We start from the raw sequence: 23,949 nt of genomic DNA on the forward strand, positions 1-23,949 counted from the left end.
TGTGTGTGTGTGTGTGTGTGTGTGTGTTGTGGGGGGAGAGGGGGGCGCTCTCCCTCAGGCTGCTTCCTCATGACATCACATGGTTGCAGAATGACTTCTCAAACTTTCATCAGTGCGCCAAGACTTCCTAAACACAGCGCGCTCGGTCTGCTGCTCGGTTGATGCAGACAGCAGAAAGAGGATTTAGTATCTGTGTGTACATCGTTTGGAAAGGTGAGACTTTTACCTTTTGTTTTTGGTGGGAGTTTGTATTTTACTGTAGGATATGTGGAAAAAGAGAGGCTTTTGTAGTTGAAGAACCAAAGCTTTCTCATTCTTCATACTTTCTAAAGAACATGAGTGTGAAATAACTGAGGCCTATGAGGGAAATTGTAACTTAAGTCTACTTGAAAAGTTCCCCAAGAGAAGTTAAATGTATTTACTGTCTAATTACCACTTTTTAAACTTCTAGCTTTGGAGATTGAATGCTTTTCCCTTTGACCTTAAAAATGAACATCTGCATATCATGTCATTTGGTTCTCATTTGGAATTTGGAAGAGAGTATTTAAAACCTTTAAGTCATGAAGTCGCAATCAAAAATATAATCAAGATCTGTCCTTGGAGCACAGAGGGGATAAATTACAGCCTTGCGTTCTCCTACAGTCTTGTAGGTATTACACTGTCATGTGTTCTGTATGGCTGGGTATTAAGATAATCCTTTACACTGTGTTTACATACCTTGAGTGTTTCTTGTTCATAGCTCATTAGAAAGAGGAAGTACTGAGTGGTTGCATTATTTTGAGCACTTATGTAACAGATAGTTTTCATTAAATGTCACCGTCCTTATGCCTTAACATTTTTTCTCTCTGTGTCTTTTAGGAGCCTGCAAACAGTTCTGAGGTTATGTAAAAGCCAACAAAAAGTTATCAAGCAATCTCACCATCTTCCTGCCTCTTGTCGTCATGACGACCATACGAGCCCCATAGCATTGGATACAGAGCCATTAAGGAGGCCTAATGTCTGATTTCACCTCTCGACCACACTGAAATACATGCTGCTAAAGTGTAAGCTATAAAAAAAAAAAAAGGACAAAAAAAAAATCCCAGACATGGAACAGGAGGAGGGCGGCCAAGTGAACGGACTGAGCCCTGGGAGGAAGGGCTCAAAGTGGGGTCGAATCGCCCTGTTGGACAAGACCAAGGAGTTCTTTAGGACCTGCGATGTGGAGGGCAAGGGCTTCATTACCCGCACCGATATGAGGGTTAGAGAAGGACGCTGTGTTATGTGTGTGTCTTAGGTTGAAGTGACAGTTAAAGAGCACTACTTTAAAGTCTTGACACTATTTAGATTGAAGGTTTTAGGAATATATGGTGGATTATAGTCATTACTTACATAAAGATACAGTTTTAATCAGTGAATTCTTTGGTGACAAGTTTGTCTCAGGACAAAAGGCTTAGTTGCCAGATTGCCATTGGCAGCTGTGCCAAGAAATGAGTGAACAGGTAGGAAATGGGTTGCCAAGTGTGCAGTTAACAGGGAAGTTATTGATCATTTTTTAATTTACTAAAAATGAATCTAAAAAATGATGTATGGGTGCATGTCCTCTTAGGGCTTCCGTTCTGAACACTTTGAATAAATGAATCTCTTGGTCACAAATTATTTGACCTAAAAGTGACAACTCAATCACAACACAATCGAAAGTAAAAAGTTTGTTAATTTTTTCCTTTTTCTTACATGCATATATTTAAAATAGAAACACCCCAAATAAAAAGGAATTATTTGGGAATATTTGGCAACCGTATTTTAACTTTTGGCAACCAAAAGCTTACATTTAGTTGCCAACTGAGCAACAACTTTTTTTCAGTGGGTGTTGTTAAACCCCATCTCTTGCTTTTTTAAATTCATTTTAATTGCCACAACACAATAATTTAAGAGGAAGGTATCCTTGGGACTAGCACATATTTATTTTCAACCATCAAAAGTTGCAGTACTATCTCTCATCTCTTTTTAAGAGAGATTTGTTTTCCTACAGACACGCTCACTTTTTGTCCACCATTCTTTCCCTTTAAAAGCATTGATGCTGTGCCAATGCAGTGAGCCTCCTACTAATATGAACAAAAGATAAATGGCACTTTTACCTTCATCGTGATGTAGTGTCCTGCAGGAAACACTTAGTATCACTGTTGCTGCTTTCGTTTGATTCTGTGATATTTTTTCTGTTACATCACCTTTGTTAAAGAAGCACTTCACCCACTCAACACTCTCACACAGCCAATGAAGCACCATTGATGGAAATGTTTATCAGCATAGGTTCAGCTCACTCAACAGAAATACATCTACTCTAGGAACAATACACACACGCCTCTTCAAAGCTCTAACAATGTCCATGCTTTGTTGTTGGTTAATTAGGACGGAGCCCTTGTGAGCATCACGCCTTTTGTTACTGTTGTTTGTGTAGAGCGTTTCCAAGAAAAGCTTTGCACAGTGACACATAAGTCAGCCACAGGGTGCCGATGTTTATCCTGGTGGATTTACAACAATGCAGGGCCGATATTGCAGTCATTTTTGGTTACATTTATTATAAGAGTTATAGTCTTTAACAAGTTACTCTCCAATCTCACTCCTAACTTGTCCATTGTCTGTCATGTCTTGTGTTTTGTATTACTGATAAATTCTGTTCAGTTCAGCTTAGTACAGTTTTATGATCTGTGTTTGTGTTTTCCCTGGCAGAGACTCCACAGAGAGCTGCCACTGTCTGCAGAGGAGCTGGAGGATGTGTTTGACTCTTTGGATAAAGAACACGCTGGTTACCTCACCCTGGAGGCATTTTCCTCTGGATTCAGTAGGTTTCCTCCTCTCTGAGGCCTTCAGTGTGTTTTCTAAAGCAAGCATTGATCTGAAGCGTTGTCTACCCTGATAAAAAAAAACAAAAAAATACATTTTACAATGGAATAGGGTAAAGCCATTACATTCATTAACTCATAAAGAAGCCTTCATGGATAATCATGCATGTTTTGTCATTTATTTTATGATTGAAGCTGAGTCATTTTGATGATCATGAATTTAACAAAGAGTCAGGTCTTTTACTTGCTCTTTGTAAAATGCCTTCAGATGATTGTTTTTGAATTGGCGTTACATGAATACAGATTGAGTCACTATGTGATTAATAACTTCAATTTAACAGAGTTCACTTCAGCTAAAAGCAAAATGTTAATCATAAATTCTTATATTATCTCCAATAGTACATAAGAGTTGTGATTAAAGTAAAAAAAACATGCTACTGGTTCAATGGACTACAGGTGTAGCCTACATTAGCTTGAAGCTAACTCTGGTACAGTGAATAGGGTGCAGTTCTTTAGCCTACATTTAACCCTTCTTATTAATTTGTTGTCATTTTCACTTACAAGTGAAAGTGCTGCACAAGAAAGACAACGTGTAGTGCTATATTATGGAAATATACCCTCAGGCTAAAGCTAATGTCCAAATGCTATCGGTGTCATGCTGATGCCAAACTTTAACACGTGGATGCTCTTGTGGGTGTATGTTAGGTCAGTTTCTGCATGGCCGGAGGATTTCTGTGACTGACGACCAAAATCAGGCCCCAGGCTCTGTCTTAAGGGCCAAAGAGGCGTTTTATCAAAGCCAATGGGAAGCCAAGCTGTCAGGAGTTGAAGATGAGGAAGAGAGGCACTTCTGTATGCTGCTGGAAAGCCTGGGGGCCATCAATGTGTTCGAAGAGTGAGTATAATTACTTTCTCAACGTGCCCTGTGTCATTAAGATGAGGGTTTATTTTTAGCTTATTGTGTTTTCTCGTGTGATTTTGCAGTCCAGGCGAGGTGCGAAATCTTTGGGCTCAGCTCCGGCGAGATGAGCCTCACCTCCTGTCCAATTTCGAAGAGTTCCTTGCCAGGGTCACCCACCAGATCAAGGACGCTCATCAGGAGAAAAAAGAGATGGAGAGCGCCCTCCAAAGGTAGCCAGACACTATTAAATTCTTAAAAAAGTATCCCTCTGTAGTTTCTCTTTTCAAGCTTTTTCTTGCCGCTACATGTAAAAGACAAGATGTGCAAAGAAGGAAATTCAGTACAGGAAGAGGGGAATGTGGATTGAAGGGCTGAATTTCATTCAACATTTCGAGCATTTAACTACACTTCCTTAAGAACTCCACAGAGTAAACATTCATCTCCGTCAGTGACTTAAAGTTAGATTTGTTTGTCTGAGATTGTTTTCATGGAATTACCTGTAATTCTCTGTAAAACAATCCTCCTACATCCATGTCACAGGACACATTAATCTGAACTCTGACCCACCCACCCCGAATGCACGCATGCAAATCCATTTATGCCACGTATGAAAATTTGGGACATGAATGCACTAAGATGTCAAATAAACTTGAGTCAGTGTATTTGATCGATTCATTTCGTAAGAGATTCAGAGTGTTCAAAGTTGATGTTGAAGTCCAGAGTGTCAGAGGGATTTAAGCTTTTGTAGAAAATACATTTATGATAGTTTTCCCATGGTACTGCATGGTACAGCTTATGTTCTCTCTGGACTTCACTAATTGGCTGTTTGGGTCTTAACAATTGTCAGAGGGGATGTACATACCAGTCAATATTCTTTTGAAAATCAAGCCCAGTCACTGCATGTTTGTGTGTGTTTCCATGTTTCCATGTTGTTACAGGCACAGAGGGTATAACAAAACTCAGCCTATAAGCTCAGCCTAGACAACAAAGCTGTTCTGTTCCTGGATATATTATTATATCATACATCCTGTTCTTTTCCTGATCGACCTTCACGATTGACTATACTGTTGAGTACCGTCTCTGTCTTTGCAGGAGGGCTGCAACACATGACAGCGAGATCAGGAATTTATACGAAGAGATGGAAGCGCAGATCAAAAACGAGAAAGAGAGGCTGCTACTTAAGGTACAGGAAATCTAAGACGAACAAAAGCCCTGTACTCCACAGCAACACTTAACCGAGCTCCACAGTACAGCACCTAAAAGCCTTAATGAAGTAAATGGAACCTAAAAGAGAGACATTTGCTACTAACGCTTAGTACACCAGGGTCTGAAGGCCACAGTGTTTTCTGTAGAAGTCTCAGTCGGCTCTCCAGTGATTTTTAAAGCAAAACATCTAATGTTGACTGATTGGATGAGATGCTACTTTTTCATACAACTTTTTTTTTAAGAAGTGGTGGCGAATATAAAAAGAAGTCATTTAAATAATGGATGTCAAAAACTGCAAAGATAAGTTTTTCGAGATGTATTTACCAGATAATTGTGACTGGTTCAACTGGTTTCAAGCTGGTAGCGCTTCTGATAACTTAAATCTTCCCACGGATTTACAAAAGTGTCCTTCTTTTCCTCCTGTGAGGAGTTGTTCACTGACTGCAAAAACAACACCGAAGACTCTTCGTGACTTTAAAAAGCAAATGAGAGATACAAGATTGGTGATTTTTATATTGTATTTTAAAAAAAAAAAGTTTTTTAAAGAGGGAATTACCACCGCTTAGTCCACAGGCGGCGCCAAATCGGCACATACGACACGTTTCTCACAGGAGCTTTAAATTCTGATTTGACATAAATGATTTATAATCTGGTGTCATATTTTACCTGAATCATTATTCCTACTCATGGTCTCAACCGTTCTGTTTTTCGGCCTTGCAGGACTCGGAGCGTCTTCAGTTTCGTAGCCAGGAACTGGAGGTCCAGCTGTCTGCAAAGGAAAAAGAGCTGGAATATCTTTTCCAGAAGCAGAAGAGAGTGAGTCTTATGAATCGAGTTCAGTTAAAACCACTTTTAGGTATTATCAAACATTAAACACAAAGAGAAAAAATGAATTTAAATGATTAAAAGTTTAAAACATAAGAGATACGTCTTTAAAGAAAATAAAAGATTCAGATCAGAATGTGTGTAGATGGTATTAGTCATTCCCTCTAGATTACCAGTATTATCAGGAGGGGTTTAAACAGCAGCCACACAGTCTCATTCCCACTGTACACATGCTTTAAGTACCCTCCTACAGCATTCCTGTGAATATTCCTCTCACTCTGTCCCTCCCTGCAGTTAGAGCTCCAGTGCCAGGACCTGAACAGTGAAAAGCAGGAGAGCCACGTGGAGAACGTCAAGCTGAAGATGACCAACGACGAGCTGTCCCGTGCGCTGGAGGGCACCAGCCAGGAGCTTTCGCTGGCACAGGAACAGCTGGCCATGCTACAGGAGCAGGCGGCCCGGCTGCAGCAGGAGAAAGAAATGTGAGTTTCCACACTTAATGATAAAATAAATGTCATTACTCTAAATTTTAAAAATGTGAACACTTAAAGCTCCTTTTAGGAACTTTCCTTTCGTTTGTGTATTCTGGCGCCCCCCTGTGGACACCATTTTGCCCTCTGCATGCTTACTTTGTGTTTCTGACAATCTCTTTTATTCGTACGCAAAATCTCCTCCTACATTATTTTATTTCTGGTGTAAAACATTGTGAAGAAGGATGTCCTGCAGCTTGCTTTTAAAAGTGATGAAAAAGGATTTTAATTTGTTCATTTCAGGGAAATGTACAGAATAACAGAGGGCCTGCAGAGAGAGAAGCAAAGTCTCATGAAGCAGCTTGATCTCCTCAGGTAATGATAAGAACATCCCATAAGCACACACTCAACCTGTAGAGCAGTTAGTTTGAATTGTTTTGGCATTTAGTTCACTTCTAATTGGATAAAAACCTGGTTCTTTTTTTTTTTTTTTCGCCTCATTGCTTTGGCTTTCCACGGCAGATTCCATCTCTCTCATTCATTTCTCTTTTGATCCTCCCAGAGAGATGAACAAGCATTTAAAAGATGAGCGAGACATATGCTGCGGAGTAGTGAGTACATTTTTCATCTCGCTTTCTTGCAGCAGCATCTGCCATTGTCCTAGCTGATCGCTTAACAAAACACAAACGTGGCTCCCTTTTTTTTTTTCCGTTTGAAATTAGCCGCGGAGCTCACTCAGGAAGAAGCAGAAGCAGAGAGCAGGCCTCGCCGACATGTTTGATGACACCAACCAGCCGCCAAAGAGGTACACTTTCACACAAATCATCTCTGTTAAGAGTGTCTCCTGAGTGAAAAAAAGGAGGATTTCTGGCTTGGCGAGATGTGAAAATCATGTGTTAAAGAGGGAACAAAACAGAGGATATCTGATTCTATTCACTTATAAATTAACACGTTGGTTTGGATGAGACTAAAATCAGAAACATTGAGTGCCTCAGCCTCCAGATTTGCATCTCAAACAAGTGAATTGACCCGGTATATCCTCTGTTTCTCCTCTGTTTTTTGAAGAGCCCCACTGCTGGTGGATGGGTCCTACCAGTCTCTGGAGGCCTTGCCTATAGAGCACCTTCAAATCGTGTTTGTTGCTTCCTCCTCCAGCAGTGAGGACGACACAACCACCGTCACCCAGTCCTACGCTAGCACTGTTAGCGCTCCTGTGTGTCAACAACGGCCTGCAGCGAAGAAAAACTCTGGTTTATCCAACGGCCACGCCCACCATGCCTCGGCGAAGGCCAACGATGTGAAAGCAAAGGCTAAAAAGTCTCCCACCAAGGTGATTGCCACGAAGAGGATGACAGGGAAAGGCAGGGAGAGAGCGAAAAGAACAGAGATTGAGAAGAAGACGGGTGTCGAAGAGGAGGTTTTGGACTCCCCTCCCGGCGGGTGGCCCTTACGAAGAGTCATCTCCATCGAGGAGGACCACCTGCCCCACCTGCTCCACGGAGGGCCTCAACCTTTGCTGCACCAGCTCAGCGAGGAGGAGGACGACGACGTGGACGCGAGGCGGGAAGAGGAAGCTCGGAGTGACTTTGAAACGAGTGTCGCCATCACGGCAGACGCCGCTGGCAACCTGTCGTCAAGTCACGCGTTGCCCCCTCTGCCGGTGGAGAACTCTCCAGCGAGGAAACCCAGCTTTAACCGTGCAAAAAGGACGCCCATGTCTCCAAGAGGACAGCCAGTTGGGAAGGAAACTCAACAAGTACGTCCTAACATGTAGAGCTTTAAATAAGCCTTAAACTGTAACTTAAACATATCATAGTCAGCTAACTTTATTTCATCTGCTGTCTCTCTGCCTTTTACTGTTTTTTTTTTTTTCAGAAGGCAAAAGAAGGAGAGCTGTTTGTCCCAGACAGACTCTTTAAAGTGGTCCTGGTTGGAAACTCAAGTGTAGGCAAGACGTCCCTGCTCCGCTCCTTCTGTGAGGGCCGTTTCAATTCTGCCACAACTGCTACTGTGGGTGAGAAGAGAAACAGCGTCATGATATTATTGTGGGTTTGTTGGGTATTTGTGTACAAAAGTGTCAGAGGCTTGTTTTGTGTGCGCGTTTTGTTTTTTTTGTAGATGCTAACAGAGGAATCAGAGGGTGACTAAGCATCACATGAAAGGGCTTGTGAAGTCACACTGCCTGTCTTAGAGCCCTGGCACACATTGTACTACAGATTATGTCACCTCTGATGAATGGTTTTTTTTTTCTACTTGCTTTCATCTTTTCCCAACCCTTGCTTCAGCCTAGTTATCTCCACTTTGTTCCCCGTGTTTCCTCTGAACTGATGCACAGACAGTATGATGCCAAGCCAAACCCCCTTGTGGCCATTGTTGGCCTTTATAATAATGAAAAAAAATGAATGAACAAAAAAATTAGATGTGGGAGCTCATATTTCCCTATCCAGGCAGTAAAAAAAAAAAAAAATCCTCTCATCTCATTCGCCTATCAAACATAAAGAGGATCTTTTTTCTGTGTTGTGATCAGGTATCGACTACAGTGTAAAGACACTCACCCTGGACAATATGCAGGTGGCCATCCAGCTTTGGGACACAGCGGGTCAAGAGAGGTAAGTTTGTTTTCTTTTTTTACCCACAGAAACAAGTGCAGTGTATTTGTTTTTTCCATCAAACTTAACTTGGATTCACTTGGAAACATTGAGAAAGGATAGAGACAAACATTGTATTTTAGTTAGTATAAGTAAATAATATCCCCATAGTTGAAATCAGGTTTATTTAAAATACATAACAGTCAAAGTTCCTGGTGTTTAGTAGGCTACAGTTCAACCTTGTCTTCATTACAGGTTCCGCAGCATAACCAAGCAGTTCTTCCGCAAGGCAGACGGTGTCGTGGTGATGTATGACATCACTGTGGAGGACAGCTTCTGGGCTGTGCAGCCATGGCTGAACAATGTCCAGGTCTGACGTTTGACCTTGAAGAAGTTCTCTGCTACTTTGATTTGCTTACCTTACTTCTTTACTTACCGTACTTTTTTAAGGATGTGTTACTGATGTCTTAGTAAACAACTGTTAATTTGATGACGTCCAACTCACTCTCTTCCTGTGGTAAACAATAGGACTACTCTTTTTGCAGGAAGCAGCAGGAGAAGGCGTCCCTATCCTTCTTTTGGGCAACAAAATGGACATGGATGGCCAGAGAGAGGTTTCTTTCAGAGTCGCTGAGCAGCTGGCTTACGTGAGTTTACTGCTTTTTCATCCTGATAATGAGAATAACATCGAGATTAATATACAATATATCCACGAATCAACCCTATCGTTCTGTGATTTATGTTCAGGAAAACAGAGTGATCTTCTTTGAGGTCAGTGCCTACACAGGCAAGAATGTGACCGAGTCCCTGACGCACCTGGCTCGGTAAAACTTCTCATTCAATCACATCAAACTTTAATCTTCTGACACTTTAAAACACTTTTCTTTGTTAATGTACAGTGTGTATAGAAACCCAATGTTTATCCAATATGTGCAAACACTGGCAATAGTATCCTGAAGAAATGTCCCTTAAACCATCAGAACCAGACTCACTGAGCAGCCTTCTGTCAGGACCAGCTGGGTCGGTTGATCAACAGGTTAAATGTGGCATTTGTTAGCAGAAGGGGCTGAACGTTGGTTTATTGTGCAGCACTGCCTCTAACTGAGGTTACTTGAGTAAAAGGGGATATTCTGGCTTCATTGTTATCCATGGGGAGGAGCTGGAGACACGCTGTCCATCTTTATATAAACTCACTTCGGTGGTCAGATGCATGTCTTAACGGCCCTAACAGGAAGAATGATCAAGGAAAGTTTGAAGCTATTTCTCTTCCTCTTTTGGAGACTCTAGGTGCAACAAGCAGATCCGTTTTGTCAGCTGTATATCAAACAAAAATACAAAATAACATAAGCACAAATACTGACGAGCTCAAGAGAAACATCAGATACACGAGGAGAAGATAGCATTTTGTACTATTTGTCATGAAATTCATCTGTGTATTTGTTGTTCTCTCCGTTTCTTAGAGTGTTAATTCAGCAGGAAGACCGGGTGAGAGAGAAAACAGTCATCCTCAGTAACCAGCCCATCAAGAAGAAAGCGTGCTGCAAGTGAAGTGCTGCTCTGTTCTCGAGTGTGGACATTGGATTTTTGGTATATAATAGACAAAAAAAAAAAGAAACCATTCCAGGAACATAGAGCATATGGAGTGAAATTGTGAAGTCTTCATCTTATCAGGAAAGTCAACACATTTGAAATGAGGAAGTGTTGCCCACACGAACGTGAAACCAACTGTCAAGCTTAAACGACAAGGCTCAGAGAAAGAGCTCGTCTGCAACATTTCTTGTAAATAAAATCACAGTAGTGCTGTTTATAAGATTTGGAATACAAATTTATCCTGTATTATAATTTATTTCAGTGATAACCTTAACCTGAGACAATCATTAGTTTTTTGTTTGTTTTTTAACTGAATTATAGCTTTCTAGATTAAATTTTCAGGATGTATGGGGTGTAGAAAATGTCAATTAAAACATATTAAGTAAACCATCTGGAATCCATAAAAAAAGCTTTTTGAAAGAAATTCAGATGAGGCAAATTAATGTGATTCTTTGATATTTTATTCATCGTCAGCTTTTCTTTTTTCCATACTCTTTGTCTGATGTCAAAAAAAGTGGTACACGACATATTGCATCTGTGTTTGTTACTGTTCTGAGGCATTGTTCTGTGTTACTCCGGCACCAAAGTCGAGTTCTCAATTAAAGATACATTACATTTTTTCCAAAGTCAATGCAGCAAAAAAAACAAGCAAAACGTAAATGAAACAAAACAGAAGGACTTTTGAACAGTGCGTACCTAATCATAAAAATAATAATGGGAAACAGTGACCTAGCTTTAAACTTAGTCAACATTACACTGATCAAAGCTCTCTCATTAGCTGCATTCAAAAAAAGACTACTTCATGTTCTCCATGTACACTCAAAATAATCCCAGAAACTAGTGAGATGAAAAAGAAATGAATTATTGAAGAATGAATTAGGATGTTACATTCAACGATGTGCCCGAGCGGATCAAGTTGGTGCAGGTGATGGCACTATTGCTGACAAGTACTCTTCTCTTCTGATGACATCACAAAGTTGCTGGTATGACGGCATCCAATCCGATGCATCTGGTCGCTCCCCCCGCCAGCTGGACTGCTTATAGAGGGCCTGTGCTCTTTCTCCTGCCCCCCTCTTTTCTCCAAGCAGGTCCCACAGTGCTGAGGGTAGTTGGTTGGTTGGTTGTTGTTGTAGTTAACGCATTTTATAGTCGTGGGAAATGGCCGCCTCACAGAGTTGTCCTTTAAAGTCCAGCTCCAGGGTGAACTCCAGGTCACGCTTAAAAAAAAAAAAAATACAAATACAACAAACATTGTAAAATCAAGTGTCTTGCAAGCAAGGGAGCCATTTTATGCTAGCAATGTTTGTGTTGTAGATGCTTTATCTACAACGCAAACATTGCTAGCATAAATTTGGCTCAATTTTTCTGTACTCAAACAATGCTGCCTAATACTTCTTTTTTTGTCAAACGGACAAGCAAATAGTTCTCTACTTAACACTTTAAAATTAGAACATTTAAAGTACAGTCATCTAAAAATGTGCTTCTTACGTGGTTCAATCATGGTTCAATCAGTGATCAACAAAGTTTCAAAGTTCGACAAATTCTAATATTAGCGTGCTAAATTGCTGCTAGCTGGAGCCTAGCTTTAAGCAGATAGAGATTTCGGAGTCCTCTTGTACAAATCTCTACAATTCCCAAAAATATTCCCATGATTGTTTACGGTTGATATTTAAAAACTGAGACTTGTGCCTGTTTGCTTACCACGTTCTTCTCATTTGGCCGGACAGCAATACTGCCAAAGATCTCTTCTCCTTTTTTGACAGTTAGGTAGTCCTCCAAGTAAAACACTGTCTGCTTCCAGTGTGTGCTGGGGGCATCTGGAGCTAAAGGTAGGGAGAATGGGAAGTGGAAGGAAAATACGTACATGAGCATCAGGAAAAGGAATGAAAAGCACAGAATATAGAGAGGAAATATTAAAAGGGTAAGAATGTGTAAGACGAGGAAAGGGGTGAAACAGATAAGAGCGGCATGAGGAAGAGCAGAGGCAGCAAAGAGATGAGGAGAATTTAAGGAGTTTTGAAATTTAAAAAAAAAACACTGGTTACAATGGGCACTCATCTGCCCTGGGCTTGTTAACACGGAGGAGAATTTATAGAACAGCAGCTGAAACTCACCCAGTGGGAGAAAGACAGCGCCTGATAGGAGAGAAATCCCTAAGTGATGCTCAGCCTCAGGTGCAACAGACTCAGCCAAACATAGAACCTCCTCTACACAATATTATATAAGCATTGGATGCATGAATGCATTAACATAAACTTACATAACAGTTTAGCTAACCTCTTTATAATAGGCATCCTCAATATTAAGAACCAGAGGTGTTTACTGGTGGGAACATGAGCCACACTGGTCTTCACAGCAACAGAACCACCAGAGTGAAGCCAAGAGCCGAGACACGGATTTATTTAGCTCGATGCATGCTTGTTGTCAAAGATTTTGGAAGAAATTCTGAATACTCACTGGATTTCTTCCTGCAGAGAGCAAAAAAATCGTGTAGATTTTTTTTTAGGTTTTCTTTAAGATTACTAGCACTGTACAATTTTTTTTTTCCAAGGGAGCAAGTTGTGTGAATTACAGTGAATCCCAAAGTGTCTGACAACACTTTTTGCTTTAAAAAATCATGTAAAATTCAAATGTTAATCTGCAAGTGTAACTTATTTTGATACCTACAGGTTAGGATTGATGGGATACAATTTCCAGTTACCCTTTTTTTACCTTTAATTCTTAATTTAACTTTTATTTACTGTATGTGTAAACGGTGTGTTGTGATAAAAAAGTAATTGAACTAATATAAACTTTACACTATTTTTACAGTTATTTGTGGTATAAAGAAGTCTTAGGGACAGAATGCTCAAATATGGTGTCATGGCTGGATGCCACTGACAGAATACATCTACATAGAGAATCTATGCTTTGCATTACTACAGAATGAGTAAATTACTTACCAGTGGAGAAGCCAGTCTTCTTGTGACACTTTGTGAACTCAATGTTGAAGTATGTGACCAAGGCGTGGATGTAATCGTTGCGCTGGATCTGCAGACAGAAGGCTGAAGTAAAGGACAGGTCCTCTGGCTTTACGGTGTAGATGTCCACTTCCTGTTGAAGAAAAAAAAATGTTGAAAAACGGTCTATTTCCAGGATACATACAATATACAACAAACACAGCTTCAGTGATATGACCTATTGTTGGAAACACTTTACAATAAGGTACACATTTTGCATAGGTGAACGAAAGTGAACCGACTGCTGGTTAACTAACCACACAGGTTGTCAAGTCCTCAGCCATTTGCTATCCCCCCACACATGCAGTGCATTCATATGTCAAGCCTTTCATGATAATTCACCATGATTATTGAGCATGTGTGAGTGTGTTTGTGTGTGTGTGTGTAAAATCCCACAGGTTGAATCATGGCTGGCAAACGCAGCTTTGCTCACAGTACACATGCTGTGTGGGTGTCCTCCCTCAAGTCTATAAGAGAGGCAGGCCGAGTGTGTGCGAGTGTGTGAGGGAACGCAGCATCTGTGCGTTAGCTAGTGTCTATATCAAGCACTGCTTCATGAATATGGCTTCAAGTGTAGGTATCCCATTTTTGTAACATGGCAGGCTTAACGTTTCATACAGAAAAGGAGTGCAGCAGCTGTGTTTGGCGGGTCCATGATGACGCTTTTAAGTCGAGAGAGAAAATGTTTCTCTGCAATCTGTTCTCCAGCCGTTTGACTTCACCATGTCAGATTGTGATTCAACACCTTTGTCCTGTCCAATGATACAAAGCCGTTTTTTCATATACAGAAAATTGTAGGCGGAGAAAGAAAAAACAAAATCCCCAGGAACAACTTTGTAATTTTAGCGTGCGGGGAATGATTGGCAGTTTGAATTAACACATGGTGAAGTGACTGTCAGTGAGGAGAAAGGGTGAAAAAGCCCTGAATTCCTACATGTGAAAGAGATACAGACAGTGGGAATCAATTTGAAGACCAGCATGACATTAACTAGATTGTAACCTAACGCATGAATCACCTTTTTGGAGCACAAAAGGAGGGTGGGCAGCCTTTAAAATGATGGGAAGCCCGTTTCATTTCCCCTCAGGACTCAATGACCATGAGGTGTGACATTTCCAAGATAAGATAGAGAAGCCTTGTTTTTGCTTAAACTAAAGCAGAGTCACGTCGTACTAAATCGGAGACTTTGAAAAATGACAAGGATACTAACCAGAAATAAAATAACATGGTGTGAAGCAAAAAAAAAAAAGCACCACACAAAAATAGGAAAACCAGTGAAAAGAAAGGTTGAGGTGATAGGGACTAAGATATAAATACCCCCCTCCCTGAATGCACTCGTCCTCCTTTTATTTGTGCGATAAAGAAAAAACTACTGCTGTACCTCTAAGCATGGAAACAGAGCTGCAGACTATTACAGAAACCTCTAGTATGCAGCAGAGAATAGTCTCAACTGACTGGGGATGTTCAAAGGCTCAGAGATGGATAGCTGTCTCTGATTCCCTTTCAGGAGTTCTTGCACTTCGATCAAAAACAATATACAGATTTTTCGAGACACAAAACAGTAAAAAGAGACAGACATATGCATTTTCTTTATTTTATAATTTTCCTACAAACATAAAAGACAAACCTTTAAGAGGCAGGTGTTAGTCACAACCTGTTTTGGGTCTACCACATCCACTAGAGGCTCTTTGTTGGCCACATTGCGAATGCAGCTCATGTCGAATCCGTACACGTTCTCCCACCCTGTGCAAAGACAAGAATACACATCAAAAGTACAGAATCCAAATGAAGGCACATGCACACAGTCGAAGATGTCTGGATTTTAATTTGCAAAGTGTATATGCCAAGCTGAAAGCACACGCACAAAAAAAAAAGTTAGCAGAGAGACTAAAACAAAGCACTTATCCCTGGCAGGAATTCTGGACTCGCTGTCTATCTGTCCATCCAGCCCCCTATGTGGAGAAAGACAAGCCCTCTTTAAAAATGGACTCCAGCCTCCTCCACCTCCTCCGCCATGTCTGGCAGGCTTTTTTTTTCCTTTTTTTTTTTTATTGTAATTTGGGCTGAAAAACACACCAAGCAGGCTTTTCCCACCTCCATTCCCTCTGTCCCTCTACTCTACCTTGCCTTGTCAGAGGGCCAAACACTAATTCCGAACGATATGAAGGTGGAAAATTCCACCGACGCAGGGAGAAACTAAAAATAAGCACAGGAGGGTTTGCAGTAGACTGAATTCTTGTGGGACTTATTTGAAAGCATGTGCATGTCAAGATGTAGAAGAACAAAGAGGGCCACCTGTGCCGTGAAACTAAACTCAGTAGGAGTTATTATAACCCCAGATTTAGAGTCAATCTTTGATATTGGGGCTTTTAACTGGATCACAGTGTTAAGCTCAGCATTCCTGTTGTGCTAGATAACTGAACACGAAAGCAACTTTAGAGAGAACTCCTTCAGGTAAATGACAGGTAACACACTATGTTGGGACTTATGGATAAATAAGTGTTAACGACTATTTTCTAGTTTACATTTCAGTCACCAGCCTTTTTTACGCAGAAAAAACCCCTGTAATCTTTTGGCTGTTATTCCTTACATTGTCTTTACGTATAGAGAGTGTTAACCCACCTAGCTTATTTACAATTTGTGACCACTTCTACAGGATGATTGGTCACAGTGTTGGAGAATCTCTTCATGATTCACCTCTTAACGTGAATACTTACAGACCTGATAACTCATTCAAAATGTGATAAAACCATGACCTTTTATTTCGTACTAACTCATTTCTTAAGTCTGCATTAACACATCTAACCAAACTGATTTCTCACAACCTGGCAACCCAAATGTCTTCCTCATGGACGACTTACTGCTCGTCAGTAAAACACTGAAGTTAAAAGGCTCAAAGTACTGTGTGCTCCTCTAAGGAGCGTGTTAGCATCATACCCCGTTTTTAAAACGCTTCTCCCTTCTCTTCTCAAACACAGTTAGCTATCTTTAGCTGGAAGCTCATAAAACAACCCGTTTAAACAAAGTTACCAACCCAGTACATAACAGCAGACAGACCAAGTTCAAGACTAGTTAGTGAACATAGGGATACTTTAGCATGTAGCTAAAAACTGAGCTAAAAGGAGGCCAAGCATATATCACAATATATGGTTCCATATATTATGAGTGGAAATTGGGAACTTTTCCAACTTTATTTAATGACAATATAAGTCATTTGGCCAAAATACTGTTTAATCCAAAATAAATAAAGCCTAAAAAAAAAATCTTCTAAGCTCAGCTTTTATAAAGATGGCACTCCTACAAAGTGCTTTTTCGTATCTAACATGATGTTCTCCGTCTGCACAATCCTTATTAATAATAGATGAGCAGAGAAGAAGACTGAGCTAAAAACAGGAATGACTGAGCACAAACGTGTGACAAAAAGCTCGCAGATGCACCATTATTACTCACAATGAATCTTGAAGTCTTTGTACTGCCGGTCCTCGATGGCCACCACGTACAGAGCTGCTCTGTCGGGAAACATCAGACCGCCAGGTTTCTGAAAGGAGGAAAAGCTTCAGGAATCACCGAGCACGTACACAAAGGCCATCCGTCACCTTTATTGGTCTCACATCTGGCATGTAATATAAGATCACATGCCCAGTTTAAAGCCTGCAGGCAGCTACTGACGCTCAAAATCAAATCGCTCATGTATGACCTCAGCACGTGAGCAGACTCATACGTGGTGTGTAATATAAATCGTCTACTTTATCACTCTATGGCTTGTTTGTTTAGGTGGCTCCACAAAAAACTAAGCCCAGCCCTCCCCAAGCCCTCATGTGCACCATCCTACCAGCCACTTGTCCCTGGCGAAGATGACGGTGTTGAGCATGGACTCGTAGAAGAGGCAATAGCCCATCCACTCTGAGATGATAATGTCCACCTTCTCCACGGGCAGCTCCACCTCCTCCACCTTGCCCTTGAAGATGGTAATGACTGCGTTGCACAGAGTCACAGAGCAGCAGGCAAAAAATTACTTCACGGCATCTTCATCACATTAATGCAAGTCGGACAATGACTCTACTCCCAAATTACTTCTTTTTTTTTTTTTTTACTACCTCTTGAGATTACTGCGGTTAATACGCCTTAATGACTGCACCCGTGGATTTTGTCCTGCATAAATTAGTTGGTATTTTTTCTGTTTTCGTCTATTTTGGCCTTTTTGACCCGTTATGAAATAAAAAAGAAGCAAGACTTCTACAGGAAAAGAAGGGCTATCTTCCTTCATGTAGCATTGCTGTATCTTTGCAAACAAGCTCATTATTGATCACATTTACAATTCAATTTCCCTCTAAGGTCACGCTCAGGGTGGGGCGCTTAATTGTATAATGTTGAATAACTGCGTTTAAGGTTTCCAGATCCTATTAACAGTGTGTATTTGACTAATTATAATGCTATCTTTACTCCATGATTGATCTGCAGTTCTGTGCCATGTAAAAATACTGTGGGAAAGGAAATGGTTGAAAACTAATGTTGGCTTTTGCGACGCTTCAGTTGGTTAATCACTGAAAAAAAAAAATGTGACTCTACTTCTGCTATCTATTCTCTTTTCACTTTCTGATCAATTTAAAGGTGTAAAAATGTCCTCGCTTTGTCAGGTTCATGGGGTTTAAACAGATTTTGAACATAACAGAACAGCAATTGAGCTTCCAATCCTGTGTATGCGAGTGTGTGTTTCATGCCATTTATTTTTTTTAAATAATTACCAGTCAACAGTGTCTAAGTTGTTTGAAAATGATGGGATAATTACTGTGTGATACTATAATGATGGCCAATAAATTAAAAAAAAAGCAACTTTAGGCACTTAATCTATAACTAGCTTGTTGTATACTTTATTGGACCATCAGTTTTAAACATGAAATTTATACAAATATGAGATAAGGCATTATAAAACCTATAATTAAAATGTGCAGTCTGTAAAACCCTCCATCTGTTGCTGGTGTTCATCTGTGAAGTTTATGTTGGCATATTACAATCAGCACCAGTTAGGGAATTCTGATTGATGGCAGAGATGCCGATTATTTGACACCAAGAGCGGAGAGCTGCCAGTTAACCATCAGAACTGTGACTAATGTTGTCGGCTCTGACGGTAATGATGGAGATATGCAGATTTTTCACGCCATTTTTTAATCCAGATGTCATCCTATTGCTCTGTATTAAAAAAAAAAAAGATGGATTTAAGAAAAAGACATTGAACATTCAACATACCATTGTGCAGGTGGTTTGACTTGATAATCTTCTCGGAATATTCAGATATGCTTGAACATTCAATCTGTGGGAGCAAAGAAAGAAATAACCGTTGTAGTATTTACAGAGTTTATAGGTTTAGACACGTATAAGATTTTAGATCACTTACTTAGAAAAACAAAATCATATCGTCTTACTAAAGTAGGTGATAAATATTGTTGTTAGCAGCCTCCTGATATATAGAAGTTCAACCTTTGGGATAATATTACAAGAACAAATTTAATCAAACCTATCCCCACAGTAATGCCCCTGATGGCTCATCTCAGGCCCTGTGCAGCATGAAAACACACACACACAATGTTGCTCTCCCATCTATAAGTGTAATACAGTATATGAAACATGCACAACTGTGGAACTCACTGCCGGTAATGTATAACCTGTAGCTTTCAGGCAGCCTTTAGTACCTCTGAGTGTAAGATGGTCTGAGGGAGATTAACAGTTTCTGGCAAGACCACAACGACTGGCTCTTAAGTGGGCTGTTTTTTTTTTTATTTGTTTTTTTTAAATGGTGCAGTGTGTGCGTGTGTGTGCGTGATTCAAGGAAAGGAAAGAGACAACGGATGAGAGATAATGTGACAGCCAAGCCAGATGTGATATTCATTTGGACATTGAACGGATGTGCAGTTCTCTCTCTTTTAAAGATATAAAAGACAGCAAGGATGATATAATTGGACACTCTGTCTCACCCCATACACGTGTTTGGCGCCCGCATTAGCAGCAAACATTGAGAGGATCCCCGTCCCGCTACCAACATCCAACACGATTTTATCTTTGAAGATGTGTTTGTTGTGGTACATGGCGTTCCTGTAGGTCAGCGTCCGCACCTCATCTTTCAGCATCTCCTGTACGAAAATAAAACGCAGTGTCAGTAGCTTGTTCATTTATTATCTTTTTTTTTCCAGTTTTTAATAACAAGCAAATTAATTTCATTTCTATGATGAAGTAGTACAGCCTCCCTGAAGATTACAGAAACAAAAAGGATATTACACAATGTTTAATAATCAACTCAAAAAGAGGAATATTTTAAAAGCAGGGGACCTTCAGCATTATTCGATTGTGTTTTCTTTTTCATTTAATACAAGGCAGATGAGCCAGTTTTAAGGCCAAAAATCTCGATGACAGTGACAGGAGCTTCTTGAAATAGACAAGAGTCCGACACAAAGCCCTTTGGGACCGCCTGCTATCCATCTCCCTGAGCCCTTTCACACATCCCACTTTCCATCTTTCTTCCTTTGCACTTTTCTAATCAGGACATTCTCTTTGTCTGCAAGCACACGAAAACCTGACCCACATGCTAAATATGGACACTATTTAAAGAGGGCTATATAGTTCAGGGACTATATAGAGTCCCCAAACTTTTCCAACACCACTCTTTCGCAGATCAAGGTTATTTGCTAGGGCACAGCTCTACAAACTCAGAGAGCAGTTCTCTTCAGATTGATGCAAAAGATAAATCCAACAAGATATAAACATGGCAACGTTCCTCTGACTTCATGCTAATGGCGGGAAGCTAAAATATTGTTGTACCGTCCTACAGCTGCGTTTCAGCTTTGCAAATCTTAAAAGAACTTCTTCTCAAATCAGTGAGCTTTTGAAAACCATCTTGAGGGATATCAGGCTGTATTTCAAGCCCAACTTCAAATGTTGTTGCTCATCAACTAAGGTTGGACGCAAACTTGAATCAAACTTTGCTTTTTGTACATTAGAAATATTTTTTAGATCCAGTAAACAAATGTATGCAATTTGTGTGTGGTTGAGGATTAAATATCTAATGCCAGTGAGAGGATTTGATAAGCAAAATCAAAGCTTATGTGTCCATAAAAATAACTAATCAGAGTTAGCCGGACTAAAAGGGGTTAAAACTCCCAATCGAGTAAAGAGGTGTCAGGTTTGACAGAGCAGTCTGTTTCACACTGGCCACACCAAGTATGCAGTTTTCCAGCCTGGCCTGCCTACCTCATGGATGCCAAAATGGGCGTAAGAGTCAAAGTAGTAGTCCCGTGATGTCATTTCCTCTGGGCTGATGAACTTTGCTATCTTGCCTCGACCAGGACAGGTTGCCAAGCCCGCTACATGAGGCGTATGGGGCACATGGTGCGTGGTAGGCACTGGTTTAGGCAGGGGGGAGGGCTGGGCAGACTGAGAGAGGGGGGACGTGACAGGCTGCTGCCGCTGTGAAGGAGGAATAAGAAAAGTGGGGGAGTTGAAACAGACAAAAAAAGCAGAAAGAACATGAAGTCAGACAGTCTTAATCATTACACAAGCAGTAGACTCAATGAATAGCCGGTGGAAGATCCAGTTCCGTTTCAGCACCAAGGACAGCGGCCACAGCACGTCCAAAGCCTTCATGCATTTAAACCTATACATCTTCCTGAACTGCAAATCTTCCGCAGCCTTTGTATTGTCAACATTTATTTTTTTTTACATTTTTAGCCGTTTACTTAGACTAACGGTAACATCTGCAGGACACACTTGGTCCCTTTTTCTTGCACACCATCGTTGTGCTGCATCCATTCCTAATCTAGCGATGTTAACGAGAAAAGCAAAAATGCATAAATACATAGTCAACTCAAATGTGCTGTCACATAAAAAAATACCCATAAGACTCTCCCGGTCTAGGTATTACCGGGTACAGGACACCACAAGGTCCCTACCTCCGAGCTGTCCGCCTCCGCCATCTTCCGCCGTAGCAGCAAACAACGCGACGAATGCCTCAGTCCCATGAGAACCGACGAGATTTAGGCTACAACTCTTTTAAGTGTGCAGAGGATCTAAATTCTCTCCAGAAAGCTGTCAAAAATAGCACCAAGCCACCGAATACATGGTAGGTGTACATAAAAAGATGAAAGTCATAGAAAGAAAAGTGAATGTGTGACAGTTCAAACCAATTAAATCCATTCCCCGAGAAAAGTTGTTGCAAAAGATGTTCACGAGTGGGGAAAAAAGGAACAATCCGTACGATGTGACAGGTTGTTTTGGAGGAAAGACAGATCTACCTATTGGAGGAAGAGTCTCTGCTGCGGCTGCAGGGTGGCAGGTTTGATCCCAACAAGAGAAAGTGGGTCTATCAACACCTGGGCTCTCCGTTAAGGTGTCCTCGTGCACGTTATTGAAGCCATATATGGTTGATCCAATAAAATAGTGTCATCCACGTCTATATAAAGAAGCACTTGCGCACTAGATGCATATAAAATCAACGCCAGAAAACGCATCACCTCTACTTTTCTTGGAAACACCCACGGGCAAATGAAGACGCACAAATCATATCTTTGGGCGAGCTGTAGAAAGTCCTTGGTGTGATCTTAGGTTTCCCAGAAAGACAAAGTTTAGGCGGGTTTAAAGTGTGCTCTGCTGTTGCAGTAGAGCACCTCGGTTTTGAAAAATGACTCGCGACAATTGTTGTAACAAGAGTCACCGAAGAAAAAAGAAAGAAGAAAAAAACAGTGCTTTCCACAGATATGCCTCCTCGTAGACTTTCCTCACAGGAGCAGAAATCCAGCTCTACGGCAACCAGAGACAGCCAATGAGCTGCTCAGACGCTTGCTTACATAATATAGGTGTTTTATATGTTTTTGGGGGGAATAACACAACGATGGCCCTATTATATTGATCTATATATTGATTTGATAATTTACTGGAACTACGCGTTTATAAAATGTATGCCACTGCATGAAGCGATTCTAGTTGCATTTTCCTGACCTAATAAGTTATTCAAATAAAACTTAAGGCAGTCACAGGTGTGCAGTTTTAGCAAGCTCACAAGTGGCAAGAATCCCACTCAGTCAACCAAAACCGCAGTCCTATTCATTTGTTCAGTTTGTCAGGGAGCAAGCACAAAAGATACATTCATCTCTTTTAATGATAACAGATGCATTGCTCTAGATTGAGCTGATTAGCCAGATTTCCATCTGCAGTCTCTGGGTAGACCACAGACGCACACAATAAAAAGACTACACAATCAATCAATACAACATACATTTCAAAATGTGTGCAGATTTTAAAGCTTAGAGCTTGTTCCCCTCTGAATTAACAGCAGATTCTGCAAAGGCAGCAGGCCCTTTTTGGAATGCAACACTGCCACCTAGAGGTTGACCTTGTGGCCCTTGTCATCTGTTCAGAGCAGATTGAACAAATCCTTTATAAGTGTGGAGGGGCAATATTTGGAAATATCTTTTTTTTTTTTAGATCGATTTATATGCTATAAAAATGTCATTGTTTAAAATATCATGCCAGAGAAGTATTGACATTGGTGGTATTGTTGTCACATATTTTTTCTATCTATTCTAAGGGCTTATTTTTAGAGTGATTCAAATGATACTCGAGACCAACTTGAGTTGATTAGACATTTCTAACAGTGGCTAAGTCATATCTAAGTGTGTGGCTCATGGTTTTGTCTTTGTTTCTTTCTTAAACATAATACCTCTGTACTTGAACTCCCAAAAAATGTTTATGATGTTACTGTTTTCCATTACATATAGAAGCCTACTTTTCTTTTCACTGGAAAAATACAGTGACAGTTTTTTAAGTGTTCAATATGAGACAGGAATCATTGAGCCACTTGACAGCTTTTTTCATAGCTATTGACAGTTTAGCAGCCTGTTGATCTGCATCTTTACTGAAGCATATTTGAGAGTAAGGAGGCTAAACCAGTTCCTGGAATAAGTCTGAATTGATGGTGTGTCTGTAAGGACAACGTACAGATCTGCAGTTCTCTTCCAATCATTAATTCTCAAGTTTCAACTGGTTTTCAGAAAAAGGAAGAAGGGTAACAAAGTAAATCAGTGGCATAAACAAATGTACTAAATAAGTGCTAATTAATTGGCTTAAACAATGGAAACTTACATTTTAAGCACAGAGTCAAAGCCATCAGGATTGATGAGGCATTCACATTCAGCAGTCAGCCAGCTTCATTGTTCCCTCACAGCTTGCAGCAGGTGAGCTGGCTGAATTAATTAGCGCTGAAGCTCCACCCATCCAGGAAACATAGAGCCAGGTAGGAGAGTGAGAGAAGAAGTGGGCCTTCTCCACACTTACCTTGAGTGTGTACCACCGTGCCATCCGTAGACATCTGGATTTCCACAGTGACGCACAGATAGGAGCTCATTAATGTATAAATTGAAATTGCTATTCACAGTATTTATTACAATGACAATAAGAAAAACCCAATCACAGAATAATAGAGGGTATAAAAAAAGTAATCTACAGATGTTAGACTATATGACTTTTAAGTCACATATATAGCAAGAAGTGTTGCTATTTAAAGG

At 40.5% G+C, this 23,949-nt stretch overlaps 2 protein-coding genes across 4 annotated transcripts; one reads left to right on the forward strand and one right to left on the reverse strand.

Annotated features, from left to right (window-relative positions):
* Positions 1-340: 340 nt before the first annotated feature.
* Positions 341-11,056, forward strand: cracr2ab (calcium release activated channel regulator 2Ab). Its single transcript, XM_079334892.1, has 17 exons — positions 341-1,240; positions 2,710-2,821; positions 3,528-3,717; positions 3,807-3,953; positions 4,816-4,906; positions 5,650-5,745; positions 6,049-6,236; positions 6,528-6,599; positions 6,787-6,835; positions 6,947-7,029; positions 7,380-7,980; positions 8,100-8,238; positions 8,752-8,833; positions 9,068-9,182; positions 9,358-9,459; positions 9,560-9,636; positions 10,273-11,056. Exons 1-17 carry the CDS (start codon positions 1,088-1,090, stop codon positions 10,358-10,360), a joined length of 2,385 nt encoding a protein of 794 aa, XP_079191018.1. The 5' UTR covers positions 341-1,087; the 3' UTR covers positions 10,361-11,056.
* prmt8b (protein arginine methyltransferase 8b) lies at positions 10,842-23,634 on the reverse strand. Of its 3 annotated transcripts, none has more exons than XM_079334897.1 (10): positions 23,528-23,634; positions 20,642-20,857; positions 19,372-19,527; positions 18,647-18,710; positions 17,232-17,374; positions 16,850-16,937; positions 15,027-15,142; positions 13,345-13,495; positions 12,104-12,225; positions 10,842-11,619 (listed from the first exon to the last, which is right to left on the reverse strand). In XM_079334897.1, exons 2-10 carry the CDS (start codon positions 20,693-20,695, stop codon positions 11,536-11,538), a joined length of 978 nt encoding a protein of 325 aa, XP_079191023.1. In that variant the 5' UTR covers positions 20,696-20,857; positions 23,528-23,634; the 3' UTR covers positions 10,842-11,535. The 3 variants fall into 3 exon arrangements, with proteins under 3 accessions (XP_079191023.1, XP_079191022.1, XP_079191021.1); XM_079334896.1 differs by lacking the exon at positions 23,528-23,634 and adding an exon at positions 21,340-22,019; XM_079334895.1 differs by lacking the exon at positions 23,528-23,634 and adding an exon at positions 20,945-21,058.
* Between the last annotated feature and the right edge of the window lie 315 nt (positions 23,635-23,949).

The sequence above is a fragment of the Symphodus melops genome (genome assembly GCF_947650265.1).
Source record: "Symphodus melops genome assembly, chromosome: 22".
In the NCBI taxonomy this organism is placed as follows: Eukaryota; Metazoa; Chordata; class Actinopteri; order Labriformes; family Labridae; genus Symphodus; species Symphodus melops.